The 16,015-nt window shown below is 37.0% G+C and overlaps 1 protein-coding gene across 1 annotated transcript; it reads right to left on the bottom strand.

Annotated features, from left to right (window-relative positions):
* Positions 1-821: 821 nt before the first annotated feature.
* Positions 822-2,914, bottom strand: LOC149228504 (putative membrane metalloprotease ARASP2, chloroplastic). Its single transcript, XM_089378244.1, is given in 2 exon segments — positions 822-2,815; positions 2,818-2,914. Coding segments are annotated over 2 exon segments (1,521 nt in total). The 5' UTR covers positions 2,900-2,914; the 3' UTR covers positions 822-1,376.
* Positions 2,915-16,015: the final 13,101 nt, after the last annotated feature.

The following is a 16,015-nucleotide window of genomic DNA, read 5'->3' as shown; positions in this document are numbered from 1 at the left end:
GGCTCTAGAGATAGGAAAGCTGTCCATTTCTCCACATGAAATTCTCTACCATGAAACAGCATTTATTCATTTGTAAAGAGGGATAACTATTCTTGGCATGCAAAATCTCTGTCACAGGCTTGTGAGAAAAGAAAACAAAGTGCAAGCATGGATGGTTTCAGTGGAAATCAGACGTATTGCTGGAACTCTGTTTAAGGTACCACCTTTTCTCAAATGAAATTCTAGAGCTGGTTTTGGATTCATCACTCAATGATAGCATCCATAACCATTTAAATCCTGGATTACTTTCCTCTAACAAAACTCCTAAAGCTGGTTTTGCATTCCAAGACCACTTCCATTGTTTGTCTTGCCATATCCTGTGCATTCCTAATGCTAAGTAAAACTAACACTAACCAAAGCTACCAGCCTTTTTATTCCATCCATTTAGACCTTTGACTTCTCTCTCTTTGCTCGAAAAAAAAAATTCCTTAATTTGCCATTTACCAGCCTAACTGAAATTTATTTTCTGCATTTCAGATTCCTAAATTCATGAATCGTTTTATGAGACATAATTCATCAATTCTTCTATCATACATATTTCAAACGCACATAACCCGTCTGCGCCTTCCATTTCCAATGCATGAAATCATACTATCTGCCCTGAGGATGATATGCAACAATTCAACCATCACTATGGTTTTTAATTTCACCATATAACCAATCTAAGTGAAGAACAAAAGCGTTTGAATTAACCATGCTGTTTAAAATGGGTATTAAGGAAAGGTGTACTCATTGTCAAAACATTTACAATTAAAACCATGGGCAGTGCAGTTGAACATCTCTGATCAAATCCGTTACTCTATATATTAGAAACATAAGCAGCCTAATATTAGCATGATAGAGACTTCAAATAAGTAAATTATCCGCCTCTCAACAGCTAAGATTAGGTAAGTTGCAGTGCTGAATTAATGATACCGTAGGCATTGATGAGCTTTGTGACTATCAGGAATCAACTTGAGTCTATGAAAGATGCTCAATAAAAAATTCATTCAAGCAGAGATACCGAAGAACATGTAATCATACACAATATTGAAAAAAAAAGATAAAAGAATTGGAGCTGAGTAGCCTTTTGCTGCTTACAGATGGCTCTTCATATTCAAGTCAATCTGGAATACCGTCAACCCTCCGCTGTCTGCAACCGCTTTAATTTACTTTAGATTGAAGTAATTTCTAAGCAAAGACCAAAGGGATGAAGCGTACAGTACAGATACATTCTTATTCAGGGTTGTAAGTAACCAATTGTGAATGGCCCACATCGCTCATATACTTGAATGAACCTTAGTGAGCAGAAGATGTTGTTCCCATGTTCCAATCTATGCCTTCGAAGCACAAATTCATCACAACATTTCTTGAACAAAATCAAGATTCAGAGTATCACGAACAATCAGGAACATTCCAAGGAAAAAAACCAATGCAATACCAGAAGACATGATACCCTGTTCAACGTCGTAGGGCAGTTTTTTACCACCCCTAGCAGCCTCCAAAGCAATCAACGCTAAATACCCACCATCCAAAGCAGGAAGAGGCAGGAGGTTAACAACAGCCAAATTCAGATTCACAATAGCAGCAAACTGAAACATGCCGCCCTCAGAACTTGACCTTGCAACCTCCGCACCGATAGCCACAATGGCCACCGGCCCTGAAACCTTAGTGGCAGTCTGAGAAAAATTAAAAAAAATCTGCTTCAATTCATTAATCACAGTCCACAACAGCCTTTTGAACTCCTTGCTCGCCCTGACAGTGGCATCTGCAAGATTAGTGGCGCGGACCTTAATGATTTTGGCATTGGGAGCAAGCTGTACCCCAATTTTTCCAGTACCATCTTGCATGGACACATCTGGCGTGACTAGAATCTGCCTAACATCACTTTGCCTCCTTTCCACCAAAAAGGAAATTTTCTTCCCAGGATTCTTCTTGATAACATCGACTAGATCAAAAACCGCCTCTGCCTCGTTCACACTAAACAGACGACCGTCGACTCCCAGCACCACATCGCCGGACTCCATGCCGTCACGAGCAGCTGCAGAGTAGGCGAAGACTTGAGGAACCATGACGCCCGGGAAGGGCTCCTTTTCCACCACTCCAACAGTCAAAACCTGCACGAAAAGGATAGTGTAAGCGAACACTATGTTGGCCACCACACCTGCAATTGTGACAATAACACGGTCTATAACTGGCCTGTTTTTCAGTAAATCCTTATCGTCTGCAGCTATATCGTTATCCTGCTCGCTATCCGGAAACCCCACATATCCTCCTAGCGGAATGGCTCTCAATGAGCATTCTACGTTTCTCAGATTAAATTTCAACAGAGTTGGGCCGAAGCCAATGGCGAATTTATTTACATGGATATTCTGCAGATAGGCTGCAAGAAAGTGCCCGCACTCGTGCACAGTAACTATTGCTGCCAACACCCCCACTGCTTGTAAGACTGACTCTGCCCCTTCCAACTTTCCTGCAGGAATTGCAGGAATTGATAGAAGCAACACACTTGACAATCTAGTCAGATGCCCTAAAACCTTTTTGTTCTCTTTTCCTGAATCTGCGCGGTTGCTGCAGCATATGCAAAGAGACAAAGAAGGGGCATTCTTCCATTTAAATTTCAAGCATTCCTTTAATGCCCTTTCTCTTCTGTCGTACAATCGCCCTTCCCCTCCTCCGTCTTGGAATGATGGGAAAGCTGAGACCATGAGCCTTGAGGAAGAGTTTGTGGTGTTGCAGAGGCGTAACATGGTTGCAACGTTGGGGAGGGAGATGACAGAAAGAAATAATGCTAGAGAAACAAAATCACGTACGTTTGTGTATGGACTGTGTCTTGGATTTGTGATCTTGCAATTTCTATCTCTATCTGGATGCCATCCATCCTTGCTCGCTCATTCATCCAATCCATGTCCACCACAAACAACCATAGTTGTGTTCTCCCTCTCCTCTTATCCATAACGCTTTCCAATCTCTCTAAATCCTTTATTTTGTTTTCTTTAATATGTTGTTTCCTTTTTATAAGTTTTATTCCAATCATGGTGCTTGTTTTAGGGTGTTCTTTGTCTTTTTTTTTTTTCCATTTTCAAAGAAATAAGAAAGATAGAAATTATTTTAATGTTCATAAGGTTAGAGATAGCTTATGAGACATGTTGTTTCTTTATTGTGTGATGTATTCGGCTTTGTTTATGTGAAGCTTCACAATAGATGGCTCCCAGCTTCTCGACAAATCCCTCGCTAAATAGATTATCCCAAGAGTTGACTGCTAGCATATCTGCATAATTTTCGATGTTGTCTTTGAAGGCCTCACATTCTAAAATGAAATGCTTTTCTATTTCCACTTTTTTTGAAGAATAAAAAATGCATTCTCTTTCCTCCCACACTTCTTTTGGCATTTTCGAGCACCTTGTTTCACAACGGAGTTGATGAGAATTAGTCCTTAACTCAGCAATAAGAATTTTGGCTCTCCAAGAGATATTGCCCTCTATGTATGCTTTTGGTTGATGACTATGAGTAGGATTAAACACTTCAATATAATATTTTTCTTTCTTCCTAGCTCCTTATCCCAAGTAGGCTTGTGGAACTTATCCATAACAAAAGTTTTTATCTCTTTGTTGTTTATGGGACTCCTGTTCAAGCAAATACCCCATTTACTAAATCATTTGTTATTTTGATGCATCCAAGTTTTCTTTTGTTCTTTTTTGCACAATTTGTCATTAAAGTCAACCTTAGGCCATCTACTCTCTTCGATTTGCTCAATTTTTTTTAAATACCTTATGACTCGCACCATAGCAATTGCTTCAATAGGAGCATCCCCTGTTTCACTTAACAAGATAGCATAAGGAACTGCACTTTTGTAATCAAACGCTTCTTAATTTTCTCAATTTGTCTTCACTGCATGTTGGATGTACTGTTGGCCCATAGTTCACACCAGAGAATCACTAGAAGCCCAAAAAGAGTTTGAGTGGTTTTTCAGTCCCATAACTTTGTCTCTCCACACTTATTTTGAAAAGCATAAAATGTTTTCCAACCCCCCAAAGTTCTTTTCTTTCTACAACCATCCCAACTTAAATTTTGTTGAAGTCAATTCGGAGGTATTTGTAATCCGCAACTTCTTCAAGAATGTTGCCTTCAAAGTAGAACTTATGTTGATTATGTTGTTTTTGTTAAAGGTTGTATTCAAATCATGGTGTTTGTTTTGCACATGCTATTTATGCATGATAAATGGTTTTATGTTTTTCTTTTTTAATTTATTTAAATTAACATATATTTAATTTAACTTGAGATTTATCAAGTTTTAAGATATCATATTTCTTTAGATGTAAACTTTTTTCGGAGTGAAACCTGGAGGGAAGACTTTGATTTCTAGATATTTGATTCCTCTCTACTTTTAGTAGTTCCAGAGTTAAGATCGATATATTCTAGTTTTTTGCAACACATTAATAAAATATTTTAATTATATGAATTTATTATTTCACTTGTTTGATCCCACATTAAAATGATTACGCTCATTTAGAGACACTACAACATCTCCTCCATATTAGGTTGAAGAGTGCCTCTCAACACAATAAATGATTTTAAAAAATAGTGATTCAAATTTGATTTGTGAAATCAGATAGATTTAAGTTTATTGGATGATTATTGGTGTTTTTAAAGATCATTTAAATTTTATTTTAATACTTTTGTAATGTGTATATGTCCAATATCCAATTGTCAAACATTTAGTCTGATGGGAGTGCATGTCTCCTCCATGATCGAGATGGAGAGCACGATGACATCATCACTAGGCGTGGAGAATTCTTTGCAAGTAGATGCTACACTTGTATTTTGGTGTTTCGTTCGAAATTTGGGGGTTTTTTCACAAGCACTTATGATATCTCATGGCACAACTAACATGAACGATTTATGCACAAAGGTTTGGTTTTTAATGATCAAGGGAGTTTAGTTATTGGCACTCACATGACATGGATCATCGTGCTAGTTATTGGGGCGATATGGGCAAGACTAGTGAGGCATGGGGCATAGATTATTGGTGATTAGTGCATGGGATGAGCTATGAGAAAGTTGTGTGCAACTTGCTAAAGGTGCGACCCAGATGACATGATGAAGTGAGACAAGGATTGGGTATGGTTGTTAAAGGCAGGACCCACAACATGGCGATTGAGACAAGCTTGGGTGCAACTAGTTAAAGGCATGCCCCCATGACATGGAGTATGCAACCAATTATATATTGGAGGTGACATGTGGAGTGTTGGCTTGGGCACAAGGGAGTCGATCTTCGCATGGGAACCGTGTTTCGCCCCAATGTATACAAAGGGATGTGACTCTCTACCAATGTTGCACTAATCATTATCGGGATAATATCGGCGCGAGGAAAAAATCGTAATAATCGGGAAAAAAAAACGTTTGGTACAAAAATATTCATTTTGTTTCAATTTTTTTAATATCTAAACCATCTACAACATAAAATAAATACATTGACACATAAATATGATAAAATAACTAATATATAAGATGTTTAATATCATTTCTAGTGCTAAAATCACACATAACAGTGAATCATGTCCTAAATAGTAAGCCTTGACTCCTGAGCCCCAACTCAACCTCAAAATATCAACAAAAAATATAATAATGTATCTCATATCATGAGTCATAATGTCATATACAATGAAATGAACCAAATAACTAAAGTCTAATACTATTGATTTCCTTTGCCCCTCTAGATGTAGATGTCGGTGGAGTTGGCAGGCCACAGTAGACTATGGAGTCTGATGTGCTCTAGAAGCTGAAGAACTAGAAGCTACAGGAGGTAGACCACGTCCTCTACTTGTGATAGGGGTAGCTACCTCCTCCTCCTCAAAAATTTATTTATTTATTTATTTTTGTTTTTATTTTTATTTTTTTTCCCACGATTTTTTCGAAAAAATCGCCTATAAAAAAAAAGTCTGAGTACTACTTGCGATTTTATCTTTTTGCTAAAAAAATCGTGAAAAAACAATAATATCGCGATTTTAACAACACTGCTCTCTACATTCCATATGGATTGTATGTATAGATTGAGCATGTAAGGCAAAGAAGACAAGATCACTTGGGAGAGCACACTTCTAGCTCGCACAATTGAGAGAAGGAGCCACACTTGGCGGATTGTATCTAGCTCACATGACCAGGTAGAGAAGGATCAATGGTGTGGACTAAACATAGCAGCGAACCGAATTATATTAGGAGTTAATTTGGCATTTTGGGGATGCAACCAAGGTAGCTCTCTTGCCCAAGTTATATATCTGAGGAGAGGAGTGGAATGGCAACAATATATGGCTCGAGCATTATGGTAGGTCTAGGCAGTGAAGTTTGGAGTTCGGTTGTTGATCCATAAACTGCCATGGATATTCCAGTGGACAGTTTATCACAACAGATTTCATAAAATTATACTTTAAAAAATCAAAATTTATATAATGTGTAACATTTTTCCTTAGGCTTCTAGATTCATTAAGTTACATTTTCATGCATGCAATATCTAAAATGTAGAAAATAGAGAACATACAAAAATATAATCACTCACAACCATAAGAACACAAGATATACCTTGGGAAACTCTTTTGGTAGAAAACCCAATTGGAAGGTGAGGTTGCTCTACTCTCTTTCGCTAAATGGGAAATGGATGCAAGTACAAAGAAATGAGGCTTATGGCATGTGGGCTTCTATAGTGGATAAATCCTCTTTGTTTGCTCTCTCCCTGTCCACTCTAGGCTATTTTGCTCATTTATGGAACAAAATGCACTTGAATAGGTTGGAACCCCTTTTTCCTCCTAGTGGCTCGATAGTCTTCTAATGGTTAGGTTTAACTCCTTCAACTCTTAACTAGAGTTACAATATAGACTCTTTTAGATTCTTCTTCATTGTGATCATGTGGATAGCCTCTTTTCCATGAATAATGGGTGCTAACATGGTATCCTCTCGAATTATGGTGGTCAAAACAGGAAGGTCAACTTCTTAGTGGCATAACTTTTGCATATATACTTTGTTTGAGGCAATTCTTGCACCATTGGAAAAGCCTTTGTGTGTAGAACAACACAAAAATATATATGTTAAAGCAACAAATATTTACCCCCAAAAAACATTGTTTGATGCCTCAAACTGCGTCCAGAAGATTTCAAACCCCAATTTGCCAAATTGGGTCTTGTGGGTAAAAATGGCCTTGTGAGCTTATTCTTCCACTTTTTCCACTATGAGAGCAATAATATGAATGATAAATAATGTAATGATCTAATCCATATCACACCTCCCCATTTTGGGAGGCTTTTAGTCCCTAAAAGTTTCTATTGAATGAGGTGGGGAAAATTTTCCTTCACCTTCTCCCGAATGTACCATTTAGCCTTACCTAGAAGTTGTCCTTTCAACCCAATCTGTTAAAGGTCATGCTACCCCCACCTTATAGTTCTAGAACTCTTCTGCAAAATTGTATCCTTTGTCAACTTTGCCTAAGCATTTGGTGTCAAATCCTCTATACAAGGTAGGACTTGTCCCTCTACCTAGTCTAGCATGGAAGGCTCATATAGCTTTAGATTGTCTACATTCACCACTGATTAAATGCACATGTATGGAGGTAAATTGAGTCTATAGTAAATATATACCACTTTTTCTAGTATCTCAAAGGAACCATATTTGCAGAGCCTTGATTTTCTTACTAGGACATTATAACCTCTCTTTGTTCCATTGTAATCATAGTTTGTCTCCCACCTTAAGCGACCTCTCCGTTTTGTGTTGATCATGCATCTCCTTATATTTTTCCTGACTTCTGTAGTGTCTCCTGCACCTATAGATGGATTCGCTAGATCTTCCCATCAAATTTTTCTACCCTTAAGACATCCCTTATAAGATCCTCCCTCACTCCTTCATGTTGTCCATATGCAATATCCAAAGGTGAAGGTGGCAAATATCCAAAACAAGTTTCTAATTGGGACTTACCAATAGAGGTGTGGACTACTCTATTACAAAAGTGTTATCTATATACCAAACTTTTAATTGCTTCTTATTGTAACCCCTCAAAAATTGCACCAAATTGTTGTTGACTACTTTTATCCACCCATTTGTTTGTGGATGGAATCTTGTAAACTTCTTCAACTTCGTGTCCATCTTATCCCACAATTTAGTCCAAAATGCACTGAGAAATCTTATGCCCCTGTCTAAAACGATGCTCCTTGGTATCCCAAAGTGCACCCAGACCTGTGTAACAAATAAATTTGTTGCTTCTTGCCCACTAATGGTCTTTTTATAGGTTATTAGAACACACATCTTGTTGAACTTTTAAACTACCACAAATAGGTATTCATATCCATTCTTGGTTGTTGGTAAACCTCCCACAAAGTCCATGGAAATGCTTTCCCAAGGATGAGTGGATACAAGTAAGGGATGATATACACTTCGTTTCCTATTATTAGGCTTACTAGTACAACAAAACATACATCTTCTTATGAACCTAGCTACCTATTTTTGCATGTTAGGCCAATACACATACCTTTGCAAGTTAGCCACTTTATTCCCTACACCAAAGTACTTTGCAACCTTGGAGTTGTGAACCTCTCTAATTAGTTGTAGTCACTCACCTTTAGGAACACATAACTTATCCAACTTATCAAGTAACTTGTCCTAGAGATGGTAGTTAACTTTTCTATCACCATTATGAACATGGCTTTGGCTTTGCAAGAACTAAAACACCTCCTTAAAGTCCTCATATTTTGAATATGCCTCTTTGTGCTTCATGTGCATCATAGTTCCCAAAATTGTGATCTTTGATGTGGATGGCCTTAAAAGCATGTCGACCAACTTGTTTTTGTTTCCTTCTTATTCCTAATCACTAAATGAAACCACTAGAATAAATAAAAACCCATTCACTTATAATGCTTGGTTTGTTGTAGCGTACTCTGGGCATGCAGATACTATAATGGCTAGTGATATGTGTGGATCATTGTCTCCTTTCACATCAAATAGTGCTTCCACTTCCTCAGAGCTTGCACCAAGGCATAGAGCTCCTTGTCATAGGTAGGGTAGTTGAAAATTTCCCCATGAAATACTTTATAGTGGTAGCATATAGGCCTTACTCATTGCATCATGACTACTCCCATAGCATACCCACTTGCATGTTTCTCCACTTTGAAGGGTTGCAGCAAGTTCGGTGATGCCATAACTGATATTCTTCTTTAACTCCTCAAAGGCCTTATATTGACCCTTTCCCCACTGGAAACTCTTTCCACTCATTGTTATGACATGATGTGGTGTTTCTATTACTGAAAATGAGGCTTTGAATTTCCTCACGTATTGCACTACCCCAAACTCCTAACCTCAAAAACATTAGTAGGCACTGGCCACTTCATGATGGCCTCCATCTTGGTAGGATCTATCTTCAGCTCTCCTCCACCTATAAAATACATCAAATACTCCAAATATTGTTATGCAAACTCACACTTCTTGAGATTTTCCAGTAGTTGATGTTTCTTCAATGTCTCTAGCACTTTCATCATATGTGATATGTGCTCATCGCAAGTAGCATTGAATACCAGTATATCATATTGTTGATGCCTCTAAAATCACAGCATCAACATCGGGGAAAACCACCCGGTATGGACCTTAGAGCAGCTCCTTTTCCATTTGGTGTGGTGGCTCCAACTGGATGTAATCGGACCAGTTTCCCAGTGATATATGAATTGATGGGTGATTGGTTTGTAATGGATAGCGAGAGTGATAAGTGCTCTATTCTAAAGTGCAAAAATATACAAATATAACTAATCTATCATGGGTGTTCTTCTAGCAATGCGATTCTTGATTGTTTCTATTAACAAATAAACATAAAGATGACTTATTCATAACATAGAAATATGCATTCATATGATGATTACTTTGTTTAATTAATTAAACAAAGTAATAATTAAAACATTATCGCATTGATCATAATATATTACTCACATATATATTTAAAATATGACAACTCTTAAACATTCAAAAGTGACAAGTTAAAGAATTGTTTTAGAAACATATACATATCAATAATGGAAAAATTGATAAATGCTAATTCACATAGGGAAATAAAGCGAAAACATAGATAATAGTACCATATGCATTTGGATATCCTCTGATGTAAATCACATTCAAATTATGCCTTCTAATTTGGGAATACTTTCACATGATGCAAAAGTGCAAATCTCATAAAAGCCTTCTTTGTCAAAATTAAGAATTCTGGTCCAGTCTTATAAAAAATATATATCGGAAGTACAGTAATGCAACCTTTGATTTAAGTCTTAATACAAAATTGTGGACCCTTTCTAAAAACATGAAAGGGTCTTTAAATACTAAAAATACTAACAAACTATGAAAGAAAGTCGCTATGCGTTGGTATAACAAAAAACACATAAATCTAGGATTTATTCTGAAAATAGCAGTGCTGCGACAGTTGAATGGATTCACTGTATCAGCTTATCTTCTTGTTATCGTAGTTGACAAATGGCAAGCATTAGCTGGATCTTTGGTGGCTGACTCATCCGGGAATGTAACTGAGTTGTATATGTGGCATCGGCAAGTTCAGGGATCATGCAGTTGATCGCATCCATGAGACACTTCATCGCCATTTGTTGACTGCGTGGTTTAACAAGGAAAAACTAGAATGTTTCCCATGTTAGGCTTTGAACGCCTTCTATCAATTTTTCTCTTTGCATCAGCTCTTGTTTCCAATGTTGTTCCAACAATTTTACCTTTGGGAGTTTGCCTGGACAACAATCTGTAATTAGATTAGATAAATGCATATTGTTGTTGATTAATTCATTCAGATTATTTGTTCTTGTTCTGCTTCTGGATGTAGCTCTTTCAGCTTTCATTAATTGGGACTCCCATTTGGAAAATAAGATTTCCTCATGTGATTCCTCTATTCTTGGCAGATTGGCAACTTTTTCCTCTTTCGAATCTTGCCATGATAGAAAATTAGTTAATCTTTCATCTGTCTTTTCTAACTCAAGCCTTGCATCCACTAATTCTTCAATCATAGATGCTAAGATATCACATAAGGGAATGGCCAATGATATATGATGACATAGCATATCCAATTGCCAGGACAAAGCCTTGGTCATTTCCAGGGCTTCAGTTCTGAATTCATTTACCTGGGGATATCCTTTGAATCACTCTATCTGATCTTTCATTTGTGTGATTTGCTCTTCTTTTGATTTCTTCTCTTGCTCGCTCAATAGTTGTAGTTTGCTCAATGCTTGAGACAACTCTTGTTGTTTATGGATGGCCTGTTCATCAATCCTCTACTTTTCATGTTTTAATTGCTCATTTAATTGTTCATTAAGTTGCCTTTGTTCTATCAACTGTTGTTCAAGCTGCTCTATTTTTTGTTGTCGTTCTGTTGATTGTGCCTCTAGCTGAATGATTGCCTGGTCTTTTTCCTTCAACAAATGGCTAACCTCTGAAGCCTTATCCATTGTAGCTGTTGTATAGGCTCCCGCATACTGTGACAGTTTTGTTAAATCTTCTGAGGGATTTACCTCTTCTCTCCATACCATGTTCATCATTTCTACCTGAGGAGTCAAAAGAGGATTGTGATCAATTTTCCTCTTCTTCCTCTATCTTTTGACTATAGCCCTATGCTTAGGACTATAGAAGACATCCAGTGGTGGTATTTCTTCAATTTGTAGTACAATCTCCTCAGTGGGATTTTCAAGGATAATCTCTATGTCTTTCTGAAACTTGGGTGGGCCGCTTGTTCCTACAATCGGAACTGTGTTGACAACTGATTTTTGCATTGTAGACACTTCTGGTGTAGTGAACCCTTGGGTTTTCTCGAGATTACTAATGATTGAATCAAACTGTTCCCATTCCTTGATTAACTTGGGATCAATATTAATATCTGTATCAAGGGGTTCACTAGCTGTTACCTGCTTCTGCTCCTTTTCTGGTGTCTTCTCCTTCTCAGAAATCTTTTCAATTTCAGTAGCCTGCTCAGTAATTGCCTTCTCACTGTGGCCTTGTGGTTGTACCATAGAGGTTGTATTTAATAAGTCTAGAGGAAGTGTTTCCAATCTCTGCGCCCTAAGCTTATAGAATTCCTCTAGTCATGCTGCTCCCAATTTGATTTTGGCCATATGTTTGACTTGAGAAAATACTTCTGAAGAAACAAACAAGTCATTGAAGCTATCCTCCTCATGATCAAATTTGGCGATTTTAGCATGGGAGGTAACATTGTAGGCAACCTTTCTAGGATCGTACTGCCTGTTTGGGATAGTGGCAAGTTTTAACAACTTTATTTTCTCGGCCTCCTTCTCTAAATGTTTAAAATCATGCAGGGTAAAGGCTCCACATCGAAGGGGAAATGTCGGCCACATGTGCTTTTTAGAGTCCCTAATGGCCCTTGACATTCTTTCAACTGTTATCTGATGTGCTAATTCCCTGGCCAACAGTTTGTCAGGAATGTACAGAGGAAGAACATGAGGTTTTGCAAGGCTGCCAAAAAGTCTTATATAGGTGAATATTTCTTCTCCAAACCAACTGCCAATTGCAGTTAGGTCGACTGATGCTTCCTCAGATATCCTAGGCGCAGGCTTATTAAATATGGCATAATACATGGGAAGAATAAAACCATGACAAATTCTATACAGATGATTCTTGTAATGGGCTTTCCAGAGCTCCTTATGATAGATGTGAATGGGATTTGGATCAACGGAGTCCATTTCCATCCAAGAACGGGGTATTCGGAATTAAAACAGATAGTGTCGATGATATAAGCACTCATGTAAAAGGGAGGTGTCATCCGGGTAGACACAAACCTATTTTTTCTATATTCAAGTATCTCGATGGCCATTTTATCAGACAGAATGCTTGCCTAGTCCATGATATAACCATTAATTGCAACCTCCATTAATGGGACCATATCTATAGAGAATTTAGCAGAATCATGGACTCCGAAGAGTCTGCACATCATTGCACCAGCATAACAATAAGGAGAAGCCAATGAATCTACAGAGTACATACCCAATGTCTCGTGCTTGTGTTTGGTCGGAAAATGCCTCCATTGTCTAATAGGGTCTGATTCAATATCATTCTCCTTGGCAAAAGCCTCAAAAAATGCTTTGTTATACCGCTTCTCCGACTGAGGTAAATGGTACATTTGTCTAAGATCCTCTGCTCTAAACGACCCGAACACTTTTCCATCAGCTGTAGAGAATGTCTTGTCTGTGGTCGCAATGCTTTCAACAATCCACCTGACCACATCATTATAGGGTAAAACCTTGGCATGAGCTGCTATTCTATGTAGATATGAACATGCCAATTCCTTAAGAGTATTCTCTAATTTGCTCTTGGAATCTGTTGTTGCTTCTTCTTCGAGTTCTTCAGGCTCCTCTGCTTCCAGCAAATTGTAGATACTCTCCCAGGATGCTTTGCCTAAACCGAGACAGGTAGTATTAGATATCAATCCTTTCTTATTTGGTTCTTCTTTGGCTATGACAAGGGCCTTGGGTTTCTTCACCTTCTTTCCCATTTTCTCTGGATTCATCAGCTCAGAGTTGCTATGCACAGACAATGAAAATGTAACAGAGAAATATACCTGCTCAAAGCTAATATGAAATGAAAAGATTTATGGTAATTTAAGCATGATAAACCAAATGTAATTAAGCATTACCAAGGGTGAAATCCTCGAAGGATTCACCCTTAACTGTAAAATTAATTACCTTCGTAACCACCAATCGTGGTTAATAAATGTAATAATTATACGTCGCATCGCACATATGCTTGATGGTCCTTTAAAACGTATCTTTTGATTTTCCCGATTAGCGATCAGCGATAAATCGCATATCGCAATCGAGAGATTCATCGGTAAGGCTTAATGTTTTTGGACTGATAGCCCCAATTGCGATAAAGGTAAAGAATATAATAAGGCGGAGGAATAATTAGCTAACCGTTTGATTTATTGCTTTTCCGTTTATTATTGCTTTTTAAGAGTTACGCCTACTAATAATACCTTTTGACGATCTTTTCTTGAAACGCATGCCTTACTTTATGATATCGTAATCGGAGAATTTGAAAGGGCTTTCGCGATGTGTCATGTGATATGTGTGATCGCCGATTGCGATTACGTTATCGGATCAGAGATTTAGGATAGACCTTTTGGGATGCATCCTTGTTTATCTTTGCGATATGCGATCTCCGATCGCATTATCGCATCGAAGATTTGCTTATGAGAGTTTTCTCAAAGAAGGGTATATCATACTGTATTACATTTTAACAAAAGGTTTGGATATTAGTTCTATCGCATCAAACCTTTTGATAAGGGTTTCTATGTGTTATATGATTAATTCTAGGCAAGTGATTTTTATTGAATCTTTGAATTTTAACTAAGTCTTAAAAAGGAACCCATTTCTATTTAAATTTTTTTGATAAAAAATTAGAAATGGGGGGTTGTTGTACAGCACAATAATTGGCGATTCACTGGAAGAAACAGTTATCTCTGAGAAAGTAATGCAATATTTTGACTTTCTTAATTTGAAAACCTTTGAGTATAGAGAAAATAATCTAAGAATAATTAGATAATCATTTACTCTAAATATAATGAAAAATGTTTCTGCAATTTCTTTCCCATATTAAAAATAAAAACATTCTAAGTTTATTTAAGCCTTGATTGGTTGATAAAGATAAAACAAAAGGACCTCTCCAACTTAGCTTATATGATGACTCCGTTGTCATAGGTAGAGCCTCTGCTGCCAGCAAACATTTATAGTCTTGACAAGGTTACCTTTTAACCATTCAATCATTCATTGTCCCATCCATCTCAGAGTATAATTTCTAAGAGTTAATTCAAAAAGATATGTTTACACATATTTTCCTTTTTGTATTTTGCATCTTCTTTATTTTTTATTAAAAGATAAAAAGCCATTGTCCTGGTTTGGTGGCCAGTTGTTCACAATGCCATTCACTGGTTGTAATTGAACTGAACAAGCTGGCTCATGATGAGACCCCTTGTCTTATAATTATAAGCCATTACCCTGTTTTGATATGCAATATTGGTAATGTCAGTTTAATTAGTTCCCTATGATCATGGTAAGCAGGCTCGTAATGAGACCTCTTATCTTTTATATCAAACATATTTTAGAATTACACTCTGAAAAATCATAAACTTTGTGGATGGGGTGAATGATTTACTCCCAAAGAGAATATGGATGACAATTTAAGAGTTGTAGATGCTAGGTTTGGATAAGTCTTTGCTTTTTACAGATAACCTCATTTGGGCTTAAAAAACTTGGGATGATTTACAATATTTTTAAGGTTTGTAAAAGATTTTACAAAGATAAAAGAGGTTTTCAGAGTTTTATTTTTATCTAACTCCCTAGAACTTCCTTCTTTTCCTTTAAGGTTTCCATCTATCAAAAGTAAATATTTACACTATTTTCTTTAAGCAACTTTCATAACAACAAAGGCCAATAGAAGGCTATTTACAACCTTATTTCCTAACAAACAAACAAAATTGCAAATTCAAACAAGCAGAACTGCAAATTGAATATTTACAAGTAAGAAGGGTTTACCTTCTTAGGTAAAGAATTTTTTTAGATAAGTCTATTGACAGGAAGAGAATCTCTCTTTCCTGATAGATCTTGTATATAAATGTTGATGGGTCTATCTTCTCGATGATTTGAAATGGTCCTAGCCACATTTTCTAAAATTTAGTGTGTTTTCCTTTATCTTCGTGGGCTTTGTCCCGTTTCAAAACAAGATCACCAATTTGTAAAAAATTTGGGCCGGTAGAAATTGTATCAAAAGAAGACTTAATAACCTGTTGATGCTTTGCATGAGTAATTCTGTCTTTTTTCCTTTCTTCTTCTAATTTAAGGATTTGATTATATCTCAATTGAATAGAAGATGAGGGATTTTCCTCAATAAATTGCACTAAGGCCAGAGATGGGAGTGCTAAGTTTGCTGGTATGACAACTTCCTTCCCATACACTAAATTGAATGGAGAAGTGCC

Source organism: Pinus tabuliformis, chromosome J, assembly GCF_031772625.1.
Source record: "Pinus tabuliformis cultivar Carrire ecotype Pingquan chromosome J, CPIR1, whole genome shotgun sequence".
NCBI lineage: Eukaryota > Viridiplantae > Streptophyta > Pinopsida > Pinales > Pinaceae > Pinus > Pinus tabuliformis.
This window is presented reverse-complemented; position numbering and strand designations above follow the sequence as displayed.